At 42.4% G+C, this 24,904-nt stretch overlaps 2 protein-coding genes across 4 annotated transcripts in view; one reads left to right on the top strand and one right to left on the bottom strand.

The window, feature by feature from the left end:
- LOC310893328 (uncharacterized protein) overlaps positions 1 to 24,904 on the bottom strand; it is a 93,235-nt gene that overhangs the window by 65,889 nt on the left and 2,442 nt on the right. For 2 of the 3 annotated variants that reach the window (XM_083822098.1, XM_083822097.1), the window contains exon 1: positions 7,142 to 7,389. In XM_083822098.1, coding sequence (XP_083678224.1) covers positions 7,142 to 7,337 — 196 coding nt within the window. In that variant the 5' untranslated portion in view covers positions 7,338 to 7,389. Of the gene's footprint in view, positions 1 to 7,141; positions 16,082 to 18,578; positions 24,378 to 24,904 lie in introns of those variants that run through there. The other variant, XR_014578907.1, reaches the window with a different exon arrangement.
- On the top strand, positions 16,102 to 18,585 carry LOC310893327 (FANCD2 opposite strand protein-like). The gene has a single exon (XM_083822096.1). It carries the CDS (start codon positions 17,899 to 17,901, stop codon positions 18,457 to 18,459), a length of 561 nt encoding a protein of 186 aa, XP_083678222.1. The 5' UTR covers positions 16,102 to 17,898; the 3' UTR covers positions 18,460 to 18,585.

Genomic DNA, 24,904 nt, shown 5'->3' with positions numbered 1-24,904 from the left:
TCCTTTCCTTTCCCTCTTTTAATAGCTAATTCTCTTATTCATGACACTATTCAGGTAAGATGACAACAATGGATGAATTCAGTGAATAAAGACAAGATTTTTATGTTTCCAACGAGTATATGGCAATACCCCAGTTTTACTGTAGGTAGGTTATTTAGTCTCTGGTAAGCCATTTTGTCTTCTGGACGGACTTCAGAATTCCTCTTTACTTAGCATCTAAAACTACGGAAACCCAGAAATCTTCACTTCCACCCTTTCTCAGTCCAAGCTCATTAACAACCTTGCAGGATTGAGCTATCTCCACTCCAGCGATGAACCAGTGCAGTCCTAACAGAATGATAAACTATGAACCCTCCACATTTGGAATATGCTGATCCAGCCACAAGTACAGCCAGCAAACTCCTCCTAGATAACTGAATTTGTTTTTGCAGCCAAGTTATCAATCATAAACTAAACGTATGAGCCGGGGGCAGTGCTGTGCAGAAAAATTCAATTGTGCTTATGCTATCAGTCCTAATTGTATCCCAAGTATTCACAAGCAGTAAGCCAGAGCCAGACATGCTGGTGCTATGGACAAACCCCTTTCCAAGTGCAATGCTAAAAGCCAGACAGTCTGTTTCTGCTTGCTCCTCTCTATTTGCATACAAATATTTATACTATTAGCACACAGAAACCCCTGCGCAAAAACAATTATATTAACCATCCCCTGATTCACACCCATGTGTGTCAAGAGTAACCACCAAAACCATTTAAGTTGCACATGCATAAACTTTGTGTTAGGAAAAAGATAAGTGTTTGTGTTCGGCTTTTGAAATTACATGGAGACATCAAGTCTTGGAGCACGAAACAGTACAGGTGGGCTGCAAAATCACATATTAAAATTCTCTTTGTACACATAAAAACCCAGCAACTTTTCCCCTTTAAACATGGCTATTTATACAGTTTTTCTATTACTCTCCATAGAAGGAAAAATAAAAAAAAGACAAACACCCATCACCAACAAAAAAGTAATAAACATCTAGACCTGGTCATATATACATCCAATTTGTAAAGCACTTCCTTTACTCTGGTAAATGTTTTTCTACTAAGCAGCTGGGACTGAACTATTGACAGTAAATTAAGAAGAAGAAAACTGCATTCCTTCCCTGTGTTATATATTGTTATTCAGTGCAAGAGAATCAGCTGGTAAAGAGTAACTGTAGTACCCCTAATACTCATCTCATTGGTTTTAAATCTAATTGAGTTTTTTTCTTTACTCATAGAAATAACACTGTAATTACTTAACCTCTTGAGATTAGGAAATTGAGAATATAAATGCATGATCACTGAAGTCTTTCTGGTAGAAAATCCATTCTTCTTTGTGAACTTTGTATCATGGCTGAGAGATTAAAGATTACTTTCTTCTCTCCTTGTGCAACAATACCTTTCCCAGTGTTGCTCAGGGAATGATAGTCACCAGCCTCTTCTGAAAGCTGCAGTTCTGTATAAGACTTATAGCACAGACCATCGCCCTTGTCCTCCACCAGAAACAAAAGAAGTCACCCTGAAACTGCTTGAAAAGCAGCATGAATAAGTGCTTGAGAAATGTGCTCCTTCAGCACACCTTTTCTTATCATTATCTTCTTAGAGCCGAAACGTCAGACAAGAAATGTTATTCAAAAGCAACACAAATCTGGAGTCTTAAGCCTGAGATTTGGCCTTGGCAGTTGATCAGAAAGTTACTGAATATTGTCTGAGCTGATCTATACAACTGTATATCCACTGGCTCATCCAACCATTCACCAAATCAGTTCAGCCTGTTTAGGCAGAGGAAGGTCATCCAAAAACAGTTTGAAAAGTCCTCCTGAAGTTAAATCAGCTTCGGGAATGGTCCGGAGTGCTCCAGAGCCTGTGATATTATTTCTTTTTTCTTCCCACATGGGAACTGATTGAGAATGTGATTCTCTGACTGAAGAGGCTGTACAGAACTAAGCATATTCTCACTGAATGACTGTCAAAGCTCAACTTCTACTGATTAACTTTGGGGTTTCTTCTTCCAGTATGAAGCAACAGTAATCTAAGAATTCTAGATGTTGTCAATTTGACAATTTAGATTTTTTAGTGCCTCTCTGGGAAATTTCACTTTTGCGCTTTGTTAGCATTATTTAAAGTAGTGTTGTAGGCAAAAGGAAATAAAGGCCTAGCATGTGTGGAAGATAGGTGGCTGTACACAGTACATACTGCAGTCCATATCCACTACTGTCTATAAGTGAACACACCCTCTCAGAGACTTTCTTTTTGCATAATCAAGCCTTAGCTGTATAGATACTTTGCTCATGAAGGACTGTGCTACATGCAACCCCTGCATCACTACCACACAGAGTGCAGCTTATGCATTTCACTACTGTCTGTGAGACATTTTGCTGTTTTTAAAAATGGTTTATTCTTGAATTAAGACAGATTATAAATGCCAGTCAGTATTTAGCAGAATACTGTTGTATTCTATAAACTCAAAACTGGAGTCCCATGGCATAACAGATTGGTACCAGTGTCCTTAAAAGATTTATTTCAAATGTATTATCTTGCATGAGATGAGAAGCAGGCCTCTGAGGTCCTTCTAGAAAGAAATTGCAGTGTTAAAGATGCTGCATTTTTATGGGAAAGACAAACGTGTACACATCCCCAAGCAGAGATGCCACAGTGACTCTGCGGCACAGGTCTGTCTCCTGCTCAGGCAAGATGGTTTTAAAAAGTCTTCACAAAGATCCAGTCAATGCAAAGAAGAATTAGGAAGGGCTGGAGAAAAATCTGGGGGAGGATAAAAGAGTGGTCACTTTTGTGCCTGTGAGGATGAATGAAGAAAATTTTGCAAGCTGCTACACTATTTGAGCATTCACTAATACATTCAGTAATTCAGACCGCACTTTTTCCTCACCAAAATGCTTACGTTTAGCAAGAGTTTTTCATCTTATACCAGCTTCAACTCTATTCTTATTCAAAAGCATTTTGAACTTCAAGGAGACCATGACTAATAAGCTATATTGTTAAAACAGCAAGCCTCTTAGAGAAACCAAAATCCTTTTAACCCTTCTTCCAGAAGGAGAAGTGGAAAGCAGCAAATAAATCTGCTGGGAAAGAAGAAAGCAACAACAGGAATTTTTAGCTTAAGCACAAAGCATCAGTGTTAAGCATTTGATAAGTCTCATGGTTTTGTTCTGAAAATAGATGACAGGGAGTGTTTTTGTGCATGACTAGTTCCACAGCAAATAAATTCATTTAAAAAAATATATAGTTTATGCACAGATGGCTGCAGAACAATTACTATATATTAGTGATTTTCATTCAGTATGAAAATTCTGACCTACTAGGAACTCCCTCTTCTCCCACACCAAAGACTCAACAGACAGATCTCAGAGAGATTTTACTGCACCATTAGTTCAATAATTATGGCATGGTTGTACTGTATTTAATCTTGGTTTAGTGCTCCAAATACAGAATAACTCTTTCAGTTTCTTTCATCTAACAAAGTTACAGTCTTCTTCTACTGATAACAAACTAGGGAGTCAGATGCCATCTGGCCATACCACAGCCTGCTTGCTGCCTACACGCATCAGCCAGACTAAAAGAAATTTGAGAATAGCTAGGCTATCTAGCTGCAATTTAAATGGTAGATATTTCAAGATGCCATACTTTAACAGCAGCCTATATTTTTGGTACATGTACCATTCATTCAGCTTGACAAGGCCTGTAACGAGGACACACCAGATTTACTCCCCCCACAAAAAACAGATACAGTAATTCTGACAAAATACAGAGCTGACACACATTACAGGCCCTTCAACCCAGACTGAATTTACAGTAAGGGAACAGTTACTGACAAAAGCAGGCTTGGTGATATAAATTCAATTTCTTTTGTTCCCCTTTAAGAGCTGTGCCAAAAGTAACACTTCCGTTTTAACACAATTATGCCATTTAATTCTAGAACACCTCACTTTTTGTGTCAAAATTTAGATTTGGTTGCAAAAGCATATGTTCAGTTATGAGATCCTTTTTTTAAATTCAGTTTTCACTTACCAGGACTGTTCCAGGTGCATAATCAATTCCTGTCGGTGATTTTTTTTTTCCCCCATGTCTTCAAATTATAACTATGCCTAAGTGCTGGCAAGTGCTCACAAGAGCAAAGCCAGCAGAGCAGGGGCTGTGATTATGCCAGTCATTTAGCACTCATTAGGCCACACCTGTAATACTGGGTCTACCTCTGGTCTCCCCAGTTTGAGGGAGACACTGAAAAAACTGGAGAGGACCCACTCGGAGGGCAAGCAGAGAGGTTTGGAGAACTTTACAGATGAAGAAAGATGAAAAGAACTGGATTTTTATTATTTTTTTTTTTTAGCCTAAAAAAGTCAAGGCTAAAGGGGATCTCACCAGAGTTTTGCAGTATCTAAAACATAATTACAGTGGAGATGCGGGAACTCCCTTCACAAGGAGGCAAGGAGACAGAAAAGGAGCAATGGGTGCAAATGGCTTCAGAAGAAAGTCAACACAGACAAGGAAAAATACTGTACCATTAGAAAAAAAATTTTTTTTTGAATAGGTTGTCCTATGGGATATCCATTGATGGAAGTATCAAGAATTTATAGGGCCTTGGATAATGTGATTTAAGGCCCTGCTTTCAACAAAAGCTTGGGCCACACAATCTGCAGAGGTCCCTCCCAATATGGGCTTTTATATGACGCTGCAATGCTGTGCAGGCCATCTGACTAGTCCATATTTATCCATTACAAAAGTGTAGGAAAAAAAAAAAGGGAGTATTTTGGCTTTTGAACAGGTTACAAAACAGGATTCTCTGCAAAGCACTAAATTAGAAGATGGCAATGAAGAATGGGACAGATGAAATAGGAGAAAGGACAAGAAGAACTGAGGTAACTATTCAAACTTTTAGCAGCTCGTTTAAGTTTGAACTGAAGGCTTTTGAAGATTTGATCATTTCCTGTGTAAGAAAATCAACCAGCTACTAAAACAAATAACCATTTCTATCTTTTTCAAAAAAAAAAAAAAGTCAGCTACATGTTTATACATAATATTCTCGTGCATGCTTTGAAATGACCAGCCTCTTTGAAGTGCCTATCTCCTTTTGAAGGCTATCAGAAGACAAGATGCTAAAGTAATGATTTAAACAGGTTAAAGAGATTGTTCCACATTAGTAAATCACTACTTACAGTTCCCCCTGTCTGCTAGCTGTAGAAGAAAAGCCAAAAGAGGTATAAACATCTGTCCTGCAAAATCATTTATCGCTATTACTCAAGCTCAGCAATATACAAATAAAATCATATTTCAGAGGGGAGGAATTATAAAAAAGAGAAAAACAGAGCAGAAAATACTCCAATTGATGTGGGTACATAATGTTCGTACTTCACACAACTACCAAAAGATGGAGGGAGTGGAAGGAAGTGGAGGAGTGAAATAAAATTTGGTATGTAAAAACAACTTTTCTCAAAGACGTTCACTAATGAGGCTTTTGACAAAAAAAAAATAAAAAATAGAGAGAAGCATTGTGACAGCTACTTACATGCTGTCCCACCAGCACTGCCTCTGCTAAGTGTTTCCTATTCAGTGCCCTAGATGTTACAGCTCCTGTTTGGTCATTTCTAATCGAGTGTAGGTACCCCACAATGGACCATCAGTTTTAACACAGGGCTGGATGCACAGGTAACCATCATAAATACTCGAGCATTGTAACACCTATGTCCCTTCATCAGTCTACAAAATCTTTTTAAGCTTCCCAGCTTTTCTTTTATCTACAGCATAGTAACATCTAGCTGTATGATAGAAAATTCAGTTCAAAAGAAAATAAATATTTTTCCTTAAATATATTTTATTCCTCCCAACTACAAATTCTTTTACTCCTGGAGAAAATAAATAAATAAAACAGCCAACATAATTTTAAATGCAAAGTTCAGCTTAAAATATTGCTTCTGATGATCAGAAGGACAATATGATTGCATATTAATTTTATCCACGAAGAAAAAAAAGCTGCTGAGGTTCATTTTATCATTTAAAATGCTCTTCAGTAGTCTTTCAACAATGCTGTTATGCAAGTTAGAAAGGAAGCACCAGCCTTTCTTCAAAACTATTTATCCAGAGTGTTTCCAGAGCACTGCGAGGCACGTCTTGTGGAATACTTGGCTCATCGCTTAGCGGGGAATAGGGCATTCAAGAGAGGCAGGAACCCAGGGCCAGTGCCCCAGACCCACCCAAATACTACTAGCACTATTTGTTCAGCTTCTTCAGCCTTAAAACATTATCACTACTCCCTCTAGTGGGTGTCCTAATTGAAGCAAATGAAGCAAAATGAAACAAAACCGACACAAAACTAAAACTCCTAACAGTACTGATTTGTATGGTCATTTTAAACACCTTCTAACTGCATCAGCATTTAAACTATTCTCCCCTCTCCAAATGGAAAAAGAATTAGAAAAGCATGCCATGAACAGAGACTTTTGCATATAAATCACTACCAGATGAAGCAATGGAAAACAGTTATTAATGAATATTTTGCATTCTTCCTGTGTTTTGTAAAACTATGGCTTACACCAAAGTTCTGCTGAAAACACTTCAAGCTGATTGAATAGTTTGTAATGACATCTCGAAAAGATGCTCAGTTTAACAGGGTTCAGGACATGCTTTTAGAACAGGAAAAATTACAGGCTGTTTTTTAAAAAAAATAACCATGTTAAGAACATACCCATGACTGTCTATGTTTCAGTGTTAGCACAGCATAGGGAGATAGTAAGATTTATTGCTAATTACTAACAAGCTAGAAAAGTGAGAAACAAAAGAAAGAAACCAAAAGCACCTTCCCCCCCATCCACCCTCTTCCACCTCCTCCCCCTGAGCGGCGCAGGGGAACGGGGGAATGGGGGTTATGGTCAGTCTATAGCGCAGCTTCTCTGCCACTCCTTCTCGGTCACTCTCATCCCCTGTGCTGTGGGGTCCCTCCCACGGGATGCAGTCCTTGGTGAACTGATCCGGTGTGGGCTTCCCACAAGCAGCAGCTCTTCAAGAACTGCTCCAGATACGGGTCCATACCACGAGGTCCATCCCTCAGGAGCAAACTGCTCCAACCTGGATCCCCCACGGGCAGCAGCTCCTGCCAGGTCACCTCCTCCTGCGTGGTCTCCTCTCCACGGGCTACAGGTCCGGCCCGGAATCTGCTCCAGCAGGGGTCTTCCACAGGCCGCAGCCTCCGTCAGTGCAGGTCCACCTGCTCCACCGTGGTCTCCTCCACGGGCTGCAGGGTGGAACCCTGCTCCACTGTGGTACTCCATGGGCTGCAGGGGGACAGCCTGCTTCACCATGGTCCTCACCACAGACTGCAGGGGACTTCTGCTCCGGCGCCCGGAGCACCTCTCCCCCTCCTTCACTGACCTTGGCACCTGCAAGGCTGTTCCTCACTCCTCTCACTCTCCCAGCTGCTGTGTGGCACAGCGTTTTTGTTTTTTTTTCCCCTGTCTTAAATATGCTCTCACAGAGGCGCAAAACAACGTCGCTTATTGGCTCGGCTCTGGTCAGCAGTGGGGCCCTTACCAAACATGGGGCAGCTTCTAGGTTCTTCTCACAGAAGCCACCCCTATGGCCCCTGCTACCAAAACCTTGCCATGTAAACCCACTACACTCACTTAAAACTGAAGCAATATGCTGAAGAAGTTTATGTTTATGTGACCCTAATATCTTTAGACAGATCTCTTAAAATTTTGAGAACAAAAAAATGTCTCTGAAATAGCTGATCAGGAAACAATCTCATTTTCTCCGGGCGGCTGCTGCTGCAGTCTTTGCTTACAAAGCTCCATCACACTTCCTTTTTTAAAAAAATGAGATGACAAAACTCCAAATACAGGTATTATCTTCATTCCAAGTCAGCTGATAACGTGGCTGTCTCAGCTACAATTTCAAACACAATCTCTTTTTTTTCCAGCCACCCCGAGAGAAAAGACTGTCCAGTTTATCTGATCACGAAAAATTGGAAGATACCAAAATTAATATGTAAAAACATAAAATTTCAGTTTTTGAAAGCTGATAAGCCTACACAGCAAACAGTCAAGCATACAAGAGGAAGAGACAACTTACCATAAACTGTTGAAGAAAATTGCTGTGCATGTTTATGTTATATAAAAACTATAGGTAAAATGGCAAAACAGAGGTTAAAATAAACCATTAAAAGATAAATTGAGTAAGCAAACAGAAGGAAAAAAAGCACAGGAATGAATGATGTTTCTAAAATCTAACCCAGAGCCTTTCAGTCTTTAATTATCCTAATTATCGAGGCATTTGTCCTTCATTAGTCATCAGACAATTACCGTAACACCCAGCTCTGAGTTTTGATTACTTTTCAAGAGCTACAATTCATTGCTGAAAGACATGAAAACCGTTGCCCTTTTGTACTAGTGCTTTTCAAATCCTGTAACTTTGAGCCAGGAATGAGAGAAATCACTGGTTTGGGATCTTTCAGCTCTGGAATCATGGCATGGTTCTGTCTTTGCAGGGTCACTCTCACCTCTATGAGGGAGGCACCGCTGTGCTCACCTGGGAAACTGGGGTGAAGAATCAGCCTTGTTGCTGCCACGGAGTGCCAGCAACAGCGATGCCAAAAGAGCAATATATTTAAACTTCCAGTCAAACTGACTGAAAAAAGCCCCAGTAACCTAATAACAAAGAAAACCTGAAAGACAATTAAGATTTTTTTCCCCTAAACAGCATTCATCCAAGCTAGGGAAATGCACATGCTATTTAGCCTGCATGGTTAAGATGCTAAGTTAGTAAAATGGTGTAAAATACACGTCAGCGTGTTAACAAGTCTGAATGTCAAGAGCCAAGTAAAAATAGAGCAGTTTCATGAGCAAAGTTGTTACAATTATAGCATCTCTCATTAATTACAGGCCATGGGGTTCTTTTATGAAGCAAAGTGTGGGAAATGCTATGATGATAAACCTGAGGCCTTGAGTCACAGAAAACAAAGTATCTGAACAATCAGAAGGATGTAAAGAAAAGTGATACAGCCTCAAATATAGTTTTTTGTCTTTCCAAATGGCCATTCTACTGACCATTTAAAGATACCTATACAATTAAGACACATTCAAGATATGAAAAAAAATCCAAAGAGACAAAATGGAAGTGAGGCACAGTTTCCACCAGATCTTTGATTTATTACTTTTTAATTCCCCATTGTTAGTGTTGGGGAGAATCGAATGGATGTTCTATTAATGTTTCTCAGGTGATGGATCATACGGTATAATTAAATATTATTAAATGTACTTACATTATCAAGTAATCTATGTATACTGGAAACCTAGGGAGTACATTGAACATTTAAAGGAATCGTTGAAGGGGAACCCTGGGAGGGAACAGGTATAACCTGACCTTGGATAAGGGCCTGGAGATGATGAAATGAGTTGAAGCAGAACCAAGGAGCGGAGGGAGCATGCGTCGAGTGAGAAAGGTGAAAGAGTTCAGCGGAGAGGAAGACTCCTTACTTCATCTGGACGACCACCTGGACGACCACCAGAGTGCGCCACGCATGTGCAAAGGGGAGGGGAGCTAATTAGAATGAAAAGCGAGGCTGATGTTGCAACCTGTAATGAATATGTATACCTGACGCAATATTGTATGTATAAATAATGGCTGGGAAGTAACGGGACTTGAAGCCAGATTTGGGCACCTGCCCCGGCTTCCAGCGCTGAATAAAGCACCTTCATATAATCACTTGGTGGTTATGTGGTTGCTACGCTAACATTTTGGCGACCCAGATGGGACAGCGTGGGCACTGCTGAGGCGGATCGTGTCTCGGTTTCGCTCCAGCCGGCACCGAGGGATTCTCGGGGAGCAGTCGACCACGACCGACCTCCGCTGCTCACGACGTACCACTGGAGTGGTAAGCAAAGGTGCTTTCAACTTTGGGTATTCGGTACCGATTTGGTTGGGAAAGCCTGCCGGTCAGACGCGGCGAAAGCCACGCTCGGTTGGGCAGGGAGCTCCCGGGGTAAGCCTAGGCGCCGTCCGTTAGACAGAGCGAAAGCTCTGCAGGTTCGGCATTGGTAACTGTATTGGTTTGTGCTGAAGGGTCAGCACCAGGTATTATTGGTATGTAGAAAGCGTGCTGCTGCTGCTCCGGCAGCTTTTTAGCGAAAAGCACGCTGCTGCTCCGGCAGCTTTTGGGAAAGCACACTGCTGCTCCGGCAGCTTCTGGAAAGTGTGCTGTTGCTGCTCCGGCAGCTTTCGGGAGAGTGTGTTGCTGCAGCTTTCGGGAGAGTGTGTTGCTGCAGCCTTCGGGAGAGTGTGTTGTTGCTCCAGCAGCTTTCGGGAGAGTGTGTTGCTGCAGCTTTCGGGAAAGTGTGTTGTTGCCCCGGTAGCTTTCGGGAAAGTGTGCTGTTGCTGCTCCGGTAGCTTTCGGGAGAGTGTGTTGCTGCAGCTTTCGGGAGAGTGTGTTGTTGCTCCAGCAGCTTTCGGGAGAGTGTGTTGCTGCAGCTTTCGGGAAAGTGTGTTGTTGCCCCGGTAGCTTTCGGGAAAGTGTGCTGTTGCTGCTCCGGTAGCTTTCGGGAGAGTGTGTTGCTGCAGCTTTCGGGAGAGTGTGTTGTTGCTCCAGCAGCTTTCGGGAGAGTGTGTTGCTGCAGCTTTCGGGAAAGTGTGTTGTTGCCCCGGTAGCTTTCGGGAAAGTGTGCTGTTGCTGCTCCGGCAGCTTTCGAGAGAGTGTGTTGCTGCTCCGGCAGCTTTCGAGAGAGTGTGTTGTTGCTCCAGCAGCTTTCGGGAGAGTGTGTTGCTGCAGCTTTCGGGAGAGTGTGTTGTTGCTCCAGCAGCTTTCGGGAGAGTGTGTTGCTGCAGCTTTCGGGAGAGTGTGTTGCTGCAGCTTTCGGGAAAGTGTGTTGTTGCTCCGGTAGCTTTCGGGAGAGTGTGTTGTTGCTCCAGCAGCTTTCGGGAGAGTGTGTTGCTGCTTCGGCAGCTTCCGGGAGAGTGTGTTGCTGCTCCGGCAGCTTTTGGGTCCGTATTATAAGCTCAAAATGAAAAAGATTAAAGAAATTTTGGGAAAAGATGTACCTATCCCGCGGACATCCCCGCTGGGGTGTTTGCTAGCACACTGGAAAGAGGGAGGTTTTGGTCAAGAAATGCGGAAAGGAAAGCTGATTGATTATTGTAATATTTGGTGGCCACAGTATAAACTAGAGGACCAAGAAACTTGGCCTGAGAATGGAACATTGCAATATAATACAATTTTACAATTAATGCTATTTTGTAAGTGGGAAGGAAAATATGATGAACTGCCGTATGTGGAATTATTCTTTTATTTGCGCCGAAAGCCTGAATGGCAGCATGCTTGTGGAATAATGGTGCTTGAAGTTTAAACTGAGGAACGTTGTTGTGCATGTACTAAGGAGGGACGCTGTATACAGCATCAGGCAATAGAGAATAATAAGTATTATGGGAAATAATATAATATAATAATATAATAATGTATATAATAATATAATAATATAATATAATAATATAATAATGGAAATATTGATCTGGAAGTTGCACCGTTGGCTCCGCCGGAAGAGCCAGGACAGGGAGGGAAAAGAGAAAAGGAAGATAGCAGTAGTGATGGAGAATCCCCGATTTTAGTCTCCCCGTGTCACATAGGACCCGGCAACAGCGAAGGGCAGGAGAAACTATAAATGAACAGGGAGGGAAAATAATCGCTCCCCTCAGGCAAGGAGTGGGGACAGAAGGACCGGTATATGTCAAGGTGCCTTTTTCAGCTGGGGATTTAATGATATGGAAGCAAGCAGCCGGCACCTACAGGGAAAACCCAGATAAAGTAGCTAGGATAATGAAAATGATAATTAAAACCCAAAATCCTGATTGGGATGATCTCCAGGTGATCCTGGATACTTTGATGGATTCAACAGAAAAGGACATGGTATTACGGGCAGCCAGAGAGAGAGCCCGAGAAGATATACGTAATGGATTAGTGCTTGGAAATCTAGATCAAAACTTCCCCACCGAGGATCCCCAATGGGATTATAACACAGGGGATGGAATAAGGAGGCTGAAGAGATATCAAGATTGGGTACAAATCGGGGTACAGAATGCCATGCCCCGGACCATAAATTGGTCAAAATTGTATAATGTCAGGCAAGAAAAAGCGGAATCACCTTCCGCCCTTTTAGAGAGATTGAAAGAAACTAAAGAGCCTTTGGTAAAAAAAATTCAAATAGGAAATAAGGAAGTAAAATTTTTAATTGATACAGGGGCCACATATTCAGTACTCAATAGATTAAGTGGTAAGATAGGGGAAAGGAAAACTACTATTGTAGGTGCCACCGGGAAGGAGGAAATACGGCCGTTCTTACAACCCCTTGATTTACAGTTTGGAGGTAAAGAAATTACGCATGAATTTTTATATGTACCAGAATGCCCTATTCCTCTTTTGGGACGGGATTTGCTAACTAAACTATAATGTTTGAAGATGGAGAATTGATTATGAGAATCCCGGAATCAAAAGTGGGACAAATATTAATGATTAAAGAGAAGGCTGTTCCTCATATCCCAAAAGAGGTAGAAAATGCAGTAATGCCTGCAATTTGGGAAACGGACGTGCCTGGAAAATCAAAAGTAGCCCAGCCAGTAAAAATTGAACTTAAGGAAGGGGCCCGACCGGTACGGATTAAACAGTACCCGTTGAAGCTAGAAGCTAGGCTAGGGATAGTAAAGATTATAGATAAATTTCTTAGCTACCACATTCTGGAGGAATGCAAATCTGAATATAATACCCCAATTTTCCCAGTAAAGAAACCTAATGGGGAATACAGGCTAGTGCAGGACCTTAGGGCAATAAACGAAATAACAAAAGATATACACCCAGTGGTGGCTAATCCTTATACATTGTTAACATCTGTAAAAGAGAAATATAAGTGGTTTACGGTAATTGATTTAAAAGACGCCTTCTTCTGCATACCCATTGACAAGGAAAGTAGAAAGCTTTTTGCTTTTGAATGGGAAAATCCATGGAACGGACGAAAGATGCAACTAACCTGGACAAGGTTGCCTCAAGGATTCAAGAATAGCCCGACCCTCTTCGGCAGTCAACTAGCTAAAGAAATAGAAGACTGGATTAACCAAGAACAGATTCAGGTACCAAAGGACCGATACTTGCTGCTGCAATATGCGGACGATATATTAATAGCTACCGAAGGAGAGTCAGAATGTATTCAGGTAACTATTGATATTTTGAATCAATTGGGACTAAATGGGTACAAGGTTTCTAAACAAAAGGCACAAATCGCGTGCACAACAGTAATTTATTTGGGATGTGAAATTTCTCAAGGACAAAGAAAATTGGGAGTTAACCGAATACAAGCTATTTGTGAAATCCCCGAGCCGCGAAATCTGCACGAACTACGGGCTTTCTTAGGTATGGCCGGGTGGTGTAGACTGTGGGTAATGGACTATGGACTCATAGCAAAGCCCCCCTATGAAACCCAAAAGGCCTGTACATTTACCTGGGGAAAGCCACAACAAGAGGCCTTTAAGAAATTAAAAGAAGCCCTGATGAAGGCGCCTGCCTTGGGCTTGCCGGACTTATCAAAGGACTTTCAGCTGTTTGTGCATGAGAGACAACGATTGGCATTAGGAGTACTGACCCAGCGACTTGGGAGCTGGAAAAGACCTGTGGGGTATTTTTCTAAACAATTGGATGCGGTAAGCGCCGGATGGCCCTCGTGTTTAAGGGCCGTGGCAGCCACAGTCCTTTTAATACAGGCAAAAGGGGGGCCATTGGCTATCGCCCAGCCGAATGAATCTTAAGAACTACTAACCTATTGAACCCAGCAGTGTTTCTAGGAACAACTGCGGAGGAAGGAGACCTCAGTCATGATTGCGTGGAGATCATCGAACATACCTATGCCAGCAGAACAGACTTAAAAGATCAGCCTCTGGAGAGACCAGATTGAGAACTTTTCACGGATGGAAGCAGCTTCGTGGAAAATGGGACTCGTTTTGCAGGATACGCGGTAACTACATCAAAGGTAGTGATTGAGGCAAATTCCCTACCTCCGGGGACTTCAGCCCAACGAGCAGAAATAGTCGCCCTGACGCGGGCCCTGGAACTAAGCGAGGGTAAGAATGTGAATATTTGGACAGATTCAAAATATGCATTCGGGGTAGTCCACGTACATGGGGCATTATGGAAAGAAAGGGGAATGCTATCCTCATAAGGGACTAATATAAAATATCAGGAAGAAATATTGAAATTAATAACAGCTGTACAGAAACCCCAACAGGTGGCCATAATGCATTGTAAAGCTCATCAAGGAGGGATGTCAGAGATTGCAGAAGGTAACAGATTGGCAGATTTGACGGCCCGGAAGGTCGCGCGTGAAGTACGGAAAGTAATGGCTCTAATTCCATCGAAGGTAGGCCTCTCTTGTTTCAAATTACCTAAAAACCCAAAGTATTCAGCAGAAGATGAGAGACTTGCAAATTTGATGAAGGCCCGGAAGAATCCTGACGGATGGTATGTGACTGCGACAGGACAACTCATAGTGCCTCCTATAATAATGCGAGAAATCTTACAAATAAAACATAATGAATGTCACTGGGGTGCAGGAGCAATGGTGACCTATTTGAAACGAGGTGTCATCTCGGTACACATGTTAACAATGGCAAAGTCAGTAATGTCAAAATGTGAGCTTTGCTTAAAGAATAACCCGGTAGCAAGGAAACATGCTGAGATGGGGAGAACTAGAGCTGGAATAGAGCCTGGAGATTACTGGCAAATAGACTTCGTAGAACTGCCTAAAGCAAGAGGTTATAAATACCTATTGGTAGGGGTTGATACTTTTTCAGGATGGCCAGAGGCCCTTCCCTGTCGAACCAACCAAGCTAAAGAAACGGTAAAATGGTTACTACGGGAAATAGTCCCTAGATTTGGTGTACCATTGGGTATTTCTTCAGACAGGGGACCACATTTCATTGCCAATGTGGTTAAGGAGGTTAGTAGGTTACTAGGAATTACCTGGAACTTACATACCCCATGGAGGCCTCAATCTAGTGGTCAAGTAGAGAGGATGAACCAAACCTTAAAAGGACAATTAAGCAAAATCTGTCAGGAGGCTAAGATACAGTGGCCACAGGCCTTACCGATAGCTTTGCTAAGAATTAGAATAAAGCCAAGAAGTGGGATGTCAGTAAGTCCCTATGAAATCATGTATGGAAAACCTTATGAGTCTCCTGAACCGAACCCGAATATGCATGTTACCGGTAAACAGGATGTATATAATTATGTTTTAATAGTAATGAAAATACTTGCTCTTGGTATGAGTGAAGTATTTTCAAAGGGGGGAAATGTTAGTGTTGGGGAGAATCGAATGGATGTTCTATTAATGTTTCTCAGGTGATGGATCATACGGTATAATTAAATATTATTAAATGTACTTACATTATCAAGTAATCTATGTATACTGGAAACCTAGGGAGTACATTGAACATTTAAAGGAATCGTTGAAGGGGAACCCTGGGAGGGAACAGGTATAACCTGACCTTGGATAAGGGCCTGGAGATGATGAAATGAGTTGAAGCAGAACCAAGGAGCGGAGGGAGCATGCGTCGAGTGAGAAAGGTGAAAGAGTTCAGCGGAGAGGAAGACTCCTTACTTCATCTGGACGACCACCTGGACGACCACCAGAGTGCGCCACGCATGTGCAAAGGGGAGGGGAGCTAATTAGAATGAAAAGCGAGGCTGATGTTGCAACCTGTAATGAATATGTATACCTGACGCAATATTGTATGTATAAATAATGGCTGGGAAGTAACGGGACTTGAAGCCAGATTTGGGCACCTGCCCCGGCTTCCAGCGCTGAATAAAGCACCTTCATATAATCACTTGGTGGTTATGTGGTTGCTACGCTAACACCATGATTTGGGAATTTTCAGCAAGGTACAATCCGACTGTATGCTGACATCTAAAAAAAGGTGACCTGGAAGGGTTTCCAAACAAACAGGACACAGGACGAAAAGATTTCTGGATATCAACAATAGTGAGACAGAACATGGACTTCCAGGACCCTGATGCCTGTAAGAAACAAATCACAGTCACCCAGAATTAACTCAGAAACAAAAGGTGAAGATTTCATCAATTTTCTATTCAGACTGTAACGAAGCAAAGCTCTCACTGAATCAGTAGCAAATTGTGCTAAATAAAAGGCCTGAGGAGTAAACTCAGGATTGAAAATCTGATTCATTAAAGGAAATAATATCACAATCTGCCTCTTACACAGAGTAGGTAGAAAACATGTATGTACTTATGTGTGTGTGTGTATATATATGGTATGCACATATACACACACTCATGAGAGTGCTTTTAGTACTGAATGGAGACACTCCAGTGTAACCAGCATATATGCGTATATTGTGAAGGAATTTAGCAGTTTAATAACAGGCAAAATTAAACCCTTTAAATCGTTATGCCTAAACACTTTGTGCATTTTGCTGTGAAAACTAGAGCACTGTGCTCTCAGTATGCGAGTTTAAAAAAAAAAAAAAGTTTGATGTTTAGGGATTTTTTTAAACAAAAGATAATTCCCTTTAGAAAAACTGAGCATTTAATTTTGAAGATATTTGCTTTTGGAAGGAGTATGGCTGTTACAATGCTTTGCATATATTAATGCAAATCACAGATGCTAGAGTGAATTAAAAAAAAAAAAAAAAAAAACTATTCCCAGAGAAATTAATCCAAAATGAAAACTTATGCTGCACTAAGTTAAATGGGCCATGCTGGATCCTTCTTTGCTGATCACAAATAAAACAAACTGCAATTCCAGATTGTGAATTTCTTGTGTTCTTGTAACTGTGATGACTGTTTTGATATGTATTTTCTTTGGTATTTCTAAGGAACACTTGTTATATTTTCCACTGTACTTAATATGTATGCCTTCCAACAGTTTTGTATCAAATTGGAACCATTTATAAGGAATATTTTGTTTACAATGATAGGCAAGTCAGCCACGACTCGAAACACTAAGCTAACTACAGCGAAGTTCAGCAATTTACCACTGAGAAGTTTATTTTGTTATTCTGTGTGAGTTTAGTTGCCACTCAAGGCAAGCTTTTTCTATTTCAGCCACCTTGCTGTTCATAGCATTCTTCAGCCCTCCTTGCTGGAGGCTTTTGACTGAAAATAAAATTGGTCTTATTGAAATGCTGTAACATTTCTCCGTCAGTACAGAAGCACTTAGGCAAAATTTGTCCATCTGTAAAACTCAACCTTTTCCCCCTCAAGGAGAAGCACATCCTGCAACTTGCATCGCGATATAGATTTGCAGTGACTCCAAGCTGAAGTAAAATGAAAACGTGCTGTAACAGGCAGATTTACAACTGTTGGTGAAAGCACTCCAGAACTAAAATTGCAAGTAAATTGTTTGTCTAGAAAGAAGCTCAGTCCTTTCCCCTGTGCAGCTCCTGCTTAAACTGAGAATTTCAAACCCCGATGACAGCAGAGACAGCTGGAAAATCGGACTGTTAGGACAGTAAATACATGGGAAATGGTATCCTATTGATTGAGGGAGGAGGCTGAATGTTATTTGGTGTACTCTGAATTTTTAAGACATTCACTGTGACTGAAAATTTGGGTAAAGAAGGCTTTGCTATTTTCTTAAAAGGGCCTTCAAATAAAGGTGTTTAAACTTAACATGATGGAGGGATTTTAAGCAAGCAGTGAGGAATTATTATCAGATCACGAGGTGAAGGTGAGTCTGGTAGTCTTTTTTGACGGAGACCACAGCGCAACAGCGAGAGAAAATGAAGAGCTGTGGGGACAGGTGTGTGTGAGGGGGAACACACCAACCACCGTCCAGGGGAAGCAGCAGCGGTTCTGCGCAAAGGGACAGCGGCATGGGGGCAGGCCGCCGCCGGGCGCCCCCAGCCGGCCCCAGCCAACGGCCGCGGCTCTGCGGGCAGCCCCCGGCCCGAGCCCGGGCCCCGCGGCCCAGCGGGCGGCGGATGGCGGGCGGTTACCAGCTGTGGGCGCCCCGCTCGCCCCTGGACGAGGCGCTGCGCTGGCTGCGGGGCGCCCCGCCGCCCGCTCCGCAGGCCGCCGCCATTTCGGCGCACCCCTTCCGCGGGGCCTGCCTGCCGCCGCTGGCGGCGGCGGCGGGCGGGCTGCGGGGCCGCGCGGCGGCGCTGCGGCGGCCGCAGGCCGTGAGGCTGCGGGGCCTCGACGCCGTTTTCGGGCGGCCGGTGACAGCGCAGCCGCCGCGCTGGAGCGGCTCGCTGCGGGTGTCGGAGCGCTCGGCCTTCTGCCGGGTGGTGGCCCCGCGGCAGCCGGGGCCTGGCGGGCTGCGGGAGACCGAGGCCCGGCTGGCCGCCGCCATGTGCCGCAGGATGCTGCGCGCCATCCTGTTGCTGTACGCCGCCTACAAGAAGTGTGCCTTCGCCCTGCAGCACTCGCGATGAGAGCCCTTGGCATCAGCCGGGGGGTGACCCGGGTCCGGCTTGGCTGGACGCTTCAGGGTGTTGGCTGCCTTGGAACCATACTGAAGCCTCACTGCACAGAGCATTCGATGAAACCTTACCTGTTGCGGCCAGTGCCTCGCTTGCCTGCCAGGATGGCACCCCAAGGAAAGCTGGCTGAAGAAGCACGGGGCTCAGAGTGCAACAGCATGAAGCTCGTGGACTCGGGCACCAGCTACGTCAAAGAGATGAAAACCTGTGCGCCCCATCAGAGGTTATAGGGACGTGACTGCACCGTCTGCCTGTGTTTGTAGTCACGGCCTGATGAGTGCCAAGGAGGAGCGTGGTTCTGGCTTGCTGTGTTGCATGTAGTGTTCGCCATTCTGCTGGGAGAAAAGCCTGAAGTGAAATGTCTGCCAAACTGAGAAGCGCTGCTGCTTGAGATGTGGCTGTCTTTGCCAGACAGTCCTCAAAGAAAAGAGGTTTACACTCCTTTTATAGCTACGGGTACAAACTCCAAAACAGATCCCAACCTTAATACCTTCCAAGCCAAATCCGTTGTTTACTCATTTCTTGTCAACAAAGACCTCCACAAAAAAAACAAAAGTTACGGTTTAATCTGTTAATAAGTTTTACAGTTTCTCCCCCCTTGACCATTACTACTTTGTGAGAACTAACTGGTTTACAAAGAATTCAAATCGCCTTTTTATCATTCAGAGCAAAGTCTGTAGTTATTTACGGCTAGTGAAGGCAGTTCACATAAATACAGTCTTCAAAGTTACCCATGTGAATCTTTTTTTTTTTTTTTTTTTTTTAGCTAATGGTATAAGTATCCTTAAAGCAAAATTCATGCCATAACAGTTTTCTAAAAATGCACTTTTGATCTACTCTGTTCAAACTTTCTTTACAATTAAATGTACAGGTGTGAAAATCTATGTAGATTGCTTACAGCTAATGAAAACAATTTGCAAAGAATGACTGCAGAGTTGCTACTTACCTTCAAAATAACCAAAACAATATTTTTACTTGTTTTAAATGCCATAAACAGTGTATATAGCTTTTTAGAAATGTACTATTGGCTTCTTAACAGTCCAAATAAAATTTGTTCTGATTTATTTCCTGCCAGTATAGGTAATTTATTACAAGTTCCATAAAGTATAGTTACAAACTATCACAAAAATTATAGCAGCCTATAGAGTTTCAGTTAATCTTGCCCATGCAATTACAGAGGGGAAAGCATTTATAATGCATTTGTAGTCAATATTTCACATCACCCTGATAATATAATCATTATTCATTCCAATATGGAGATGAACATTCGGGGTTGTCATAGCATTCAGTCATTGCTTGTAACAAACTTTAGAAATGTCTTGTCATGGATTCACCCCTAATTGTGAAAAGCTGGTTGTCCCATCTTTCAGTAGAGGCTGATTTGCTTTCTAGACTATCTGGAACAAGCTAACAAGTTAGAATAGATGAGTGTGGCTGCTGGGAAGTATCACAACACAAGAAGAACTCGTAGAATCTACTTGTTTACAACTGATAAGTTAATAAAGAGATCAGCCAAATCTGGGGTCTGTGCTTTGCTTGTCCGTGGTAATAGCAGCCAGGCATTAGAAAGAAGTGCAAGCTTTGGAGCTGGATCTACAGTTCCTGTTTCTGATCCAGAGCTGCCTATTAAGACTGTGCAGAGTCAATCCTGCTGCAGTCTAAGCTGGATTTTCCCATTGAGTTCTCATCAGACCAGCATTCAGATCTGGCTCTGCTTTTTGGGCTAGTTTAAAGAGAAATTCATATCTGCTTACCTCTGAATGAATGCTTCTCCTAACCTAGGATATGTCAAGGGGAGTTGATACAGATCTACGGAAGTAATACTGATTTAAGCAAACAGGTTATTTGGCTAATAACTGTTTTTTCTAAAAAAAAAAAAAAAAAAAAATGCACGAAGGGAAGGCCTTTTCTATTTAAAAATAAAGGTTTTAATGAGCACCCTGTTCACTGCCATACTGATAGATAATCATGAAGGAGAGGGTCTGGAAAAGTTTCTTCATAGTCTTTTCATAAAGCACTGGTGTAAAGCTGTCATCTCTACCTTACAGCAGACACAGTTCTGTAGCATTGACCTGAGGCTGAACTGTGAGCTACCTGGCAAGTCTTCCATGTTCATCCTCTCAAGCTGAGCCACAGCCATTAAACCCCAAATAGAAGGCCACAGCAGTGGTAGGTGATGAGAGACCATACAAAAGAAGGTGAGCATTAGGGCCTGTGAAAGGAAACCCTGTGCTTGCAAGGACTGCCGAGCTAGGTGTGGACCATCGGAGCTCCGTAAATGTTGTTCTTCTAATCACTTCTGATCATAGTGTGCTCCTGCAGGGAGAAGGTGATTGTTTCAACAGGTCAGGTGTATTTACGAGGTGTAGACAGTGCCCTAAAAGGTTTGCTGGTTTATAATGAAAGGAACTGAACAACTATGTCATGTTACACCAGCTGGTATGGCTTCTAGTATTGCTCTGAAACTACACCACAAATAAATTCCATAAACTTAGGCTACTGAGCATCCAGTCCAAACACCTGCTTTTTTTTCCTTAAGTGTTAATCCTTAAGCAATTAGGCACAACATGAAACTTTGTTTCTTAGAAATTTATTATGTAGGTCATGTTTGTTTGGCTGCAGTAAGGACTTACTGTTTTCGATACAGTAGTCTTGTTTATGTACAAAGACAGGGGAAAGTATGGCTTTTATAAACACAGTTGTGCATGGATAAAGTCTTCCTTCCAAGAAGCCCTGTGTACCACAAGCTTTTCTTATCCCCTTCCAGTCTCACTTTCACAATACCTTGTCCTGCTGTTTGCCTGCTTTTTGATTCCTTTCACACACAGCTTCAATGAAATCAATGCCCCCGCTCCATCTTTGCTGCCATTTCACTGTAGAGTTCCTGCTCAGACTTTAGTCATCCTGCTCCGTGCCTTGAGAAGGTGATTTCTGTTGATCCAATTGACAACAATAATAAAAAACAAGATGTGTAATTGCCTTTCTGTTCTCTCTGAATAACTGTGTGACACACCTGTCAGTTTCAGTGAGAGCTGAGCTTGGATGCAGACTGAATAGCAGCCACCCACAGCCTTGAAGGACACCTCAAGAGCCAGTTCAATGGTCAAAGTGGTTGATGTAAGAGTTTCTTTTTATACTGTCTCCAAGCCAGCAGGCACTTATAGTTGTTTAACTTCACCAACGTAAGTCACTTTCATTCAGCTTGGTTGTTGCAGTTCACAGTGCACAGATAAACCCAAAGGTAAAGAAAATAACAACTCATACATCTTTAAATGATGTATCCCAATACCATCTGCTCCCAGGAACACCCTATTATCTCCAGCTCCAAGTTAGCCTGAAGCCAGGCAGGTTCCCATCTCACAGTGTGTGTCCTGCTTTCTCAGACATGCAAAGGAGACATAATTTAGACAACAAGCATTGCTGCAAGGTAGCTTAGTTTAACTTTCAACTTTTCATTATTTTTTCCCCTCCATTGGAAACTGTGACACTGAATAAGCATCCCTTGATGGTGGCTTTCAGATTTCCCAAATCTGAAAATTTCAAAGCACAGGTTCTAACCAGCTACTGGTGCACACAGCAGTAAGGCTTGCTCCTTTCAGATTAATCAGGGCTTCACTCGGCGATCCTTCTAATGCTACTTCAGTCTCCCCATCCCTTAAAGCAGGTCTGTGGAGAACCAGGTCTGTGCTTCCATTCAGCTTGCTGTAGGCTGTGGTAGGGACAGAAGTAGGCAGGAGGAATTTGGCTTGAGGTGAGAGTTATTACCTTGGGAAGACTCAAGGTAGAGAAACGCTATTGTTCTCCACACCAGAAAGGGATATGCTGATTTTAGGGGGAAAGGAGAAATAACCTTCACCCTTAAAATGGACAATGAATCTTTTTATTACTGCTTTATGATCATAATGGATCTGCAACTTAAACCAGTCTGTTGCCCTGGATTGTTTCAACAAGTTCAAGATCAAACTTGGCTTTCTCAGTGTCAAGTGAGTTGAAATTAGAGGAGTATTGATTATTGCCTCAGCAGCGCTGTGGTCTGCTCACAGCAGCCTGTGGAGAATAGAAAGTTAAACAAAGGGATTAAACAAAGGGAGAAAGTGGGCCAGCAGCTGCAGATGGTGGCTAAACTGACGCTTGCACACAGGCTCCAAACAACCTTGGCTGTAATTGCTTACTTCTAGAACCATCCTTAGGATCATTGAACAGAGGCTCCTTTAATTGTCTGCTTTTACAGTGGTTTCAGAGAGAATTTTGCCATTTCTGTTTGGCTACATCTCAGAAAAATTCACATCATTTCCCACTGCCTGTGAACAATCATGCCGTCATATGCCACAGAGATGCTAGCAGCAGCAGTCCTTCTTCAGCTCCAGAGCAAGAAACAAGGGACCCTTTGCACATATGGTCCTACTGGATCCTCAGCGTCTTTGCTGAATTGGTGGCAGGCTTTCCACTCGCATCTCAGGGGCTCTGAATCATTAATGGTCCAGTCACCTTTGCTCTCAAACCTGAACTCTGGCTTTGCTTAATCAGCAAAGCTGATGTTTTTTTCCCCCCCTATCTGGGCTAGTAGATATGATTCATAACATCTCATGGCACTGTGTGTTTTCAAAGTTAATCTGATCAGGCCCGTATTTCAAGTCACTCAGTTCTTGAATCCTAGTAAGTCTACTACAGATGTGAGACTCCTGCATCCAAGTCCAACTGGCAGGTCATCATGTGCATCCCCATGCAGATGTGGTGGAAAAGCATCCAATTCATATGTTCAGTTCCTTAAAGGAGTCTTAGCGCCAGCACTAGGCCTGCAGCTGCATCAGGCTGGCTTGCCTTTAAAAGTGCCACATGCAAGGATGAGGACAGATGATCTTAAGACGTATGGGTACCCCATCTTCTCTGCTCCTGGGGCTTCCAGAAATAGCTAATTGATTCCCTATTAGCGCTGAGACAAGTTTTGACCCTGAATTTGTGGCAGCTCTATAGTATGACCAGCTATTTTGCAGCCAAGTAGAGCATCTAAAAAACATTCAACTCTTTTCACATCAGTGCAAATCCAGAGATTTTAGGCCAATAATGTGGGTTTAAAAGGTCTTCTTAATGAGTTTTATATGGCCATTCTGCAGTTCACAGTCTGCTGTAAGCTGACTAAGTGCCCTTCAGGTTAAGAAGAGATCAGACAATGTTGGGATTGATACACAACTAACTAGTAATGACTGGTGTACATGTTTGTATTTCTACTCTTAATGTAGATTATCAGCATTTGTGCACAGCTAATTTCCCTCTCCGTTGTGAGCCCTTTCATCAGAAAACAGAAAGATGCATTTTTTTGTAATAAGAAATTGAACTTTTGGAAAAAGAAAAAGAGGCCTCAAAAAGAGTAAACCTTAGTTAAAACTTACTAAGCATGTCAGTAAATTCTCTTTAGCACCCTGACTCATTGCAAGCTGTTATATTATTCTCTTGGCTCAAGGTAGCTTATACTCATATGTAATGACAGCTGCCTTATTAGAGATACATCTTGAAGTTTTAACACTGCAGAACATAAATAGCACCTTGGAGTTGCAGAACCTTGCTTATCTTGCTAATGAGATACCAAGAGGAGAAACAATGACGCAAGTTCTGGGTTAGTCATGAGACAGGTGCCACCCACACTTGGAAAGGATTGCCCGCAGCCACAGCACAGGCTAATCTGTTGGTGCCAGCAGAGAAAACAAAACTAAATTATTTCACTGACGTGTATGAAGAAATACTCCCTCAGTGAGAAATCAGGAGCATCAGGCTGGGTCCCATCACAATTTTCTTCACTTTCTTTTGTCCATGTGACAAGTAGTACTTGGGAGCTTGGATCTTTCCCATTAGTTAAGTAAGCCTTGATGAGCCTGGAGGGAAAGAGCAACAATCAAGAGAAACAATCCTGCCATTTTGGAAGAATTGTTTTATCCCCATCCTTCATACGTTGTGTACATCGTGTGTATTGAAGTAAGTCAATCCTGTTGGGGGCTTTCCATTCAAATTGCTGCTTTTTCAATTAAAAAGACCACAAAGCATGATTAAAATTCAGATTGCTGGTCTTGGCTGTTTTCATACATTGGCTTTAAAACATTTGTTAAGCACCATCTGCTGTACATTCAGAAAATAGCAACTAGAACTGCTCATCTCTTTCCAGCTTCTTAATAAAATTAAAGTTATTTAAATGCTGTCTACTATGAAATATAGTATGTCAGCTCCAGAATGTTTAAACTGCATTTATATAGTTCTCCAATTGCATTATCTATCTACAGTTAGAGATAGAACACAAGTTTCTCTTGGGAGAGGAACTGTATTACAGTTAACAACTGTATTTTGTAATAAACATCATGTCCTAGAATAGGACAGTGGAAGGAGTCAAGAAAATATCTATGTTAAG

The sequence above is a fragment of the Anser anser genome, assembly GCF_964211835.1.
Source record: "Anser anser genome assembly, chromosome: 2".
Lineage (NCBI taxonomy): Eukaryota > Metazoa > Chordata > Aves > Anseriformes > Anatidae > Anser > Anser anser.
Note: the sequence above shows the minus strand (reverse complement) of the source record. Positions and strands in the feature narration are given on the sequence as shown.

What these genes read in the sequence shown, in the direction of transcription:
- LOC310893327 (XM_083822096.1), top strand. Translation starts at nt 17,899, where the DNA reads ATGGGGGCAGGCCGCCGCCGGGCGCCCCCAGCCGGCCCCAGCCAACGG.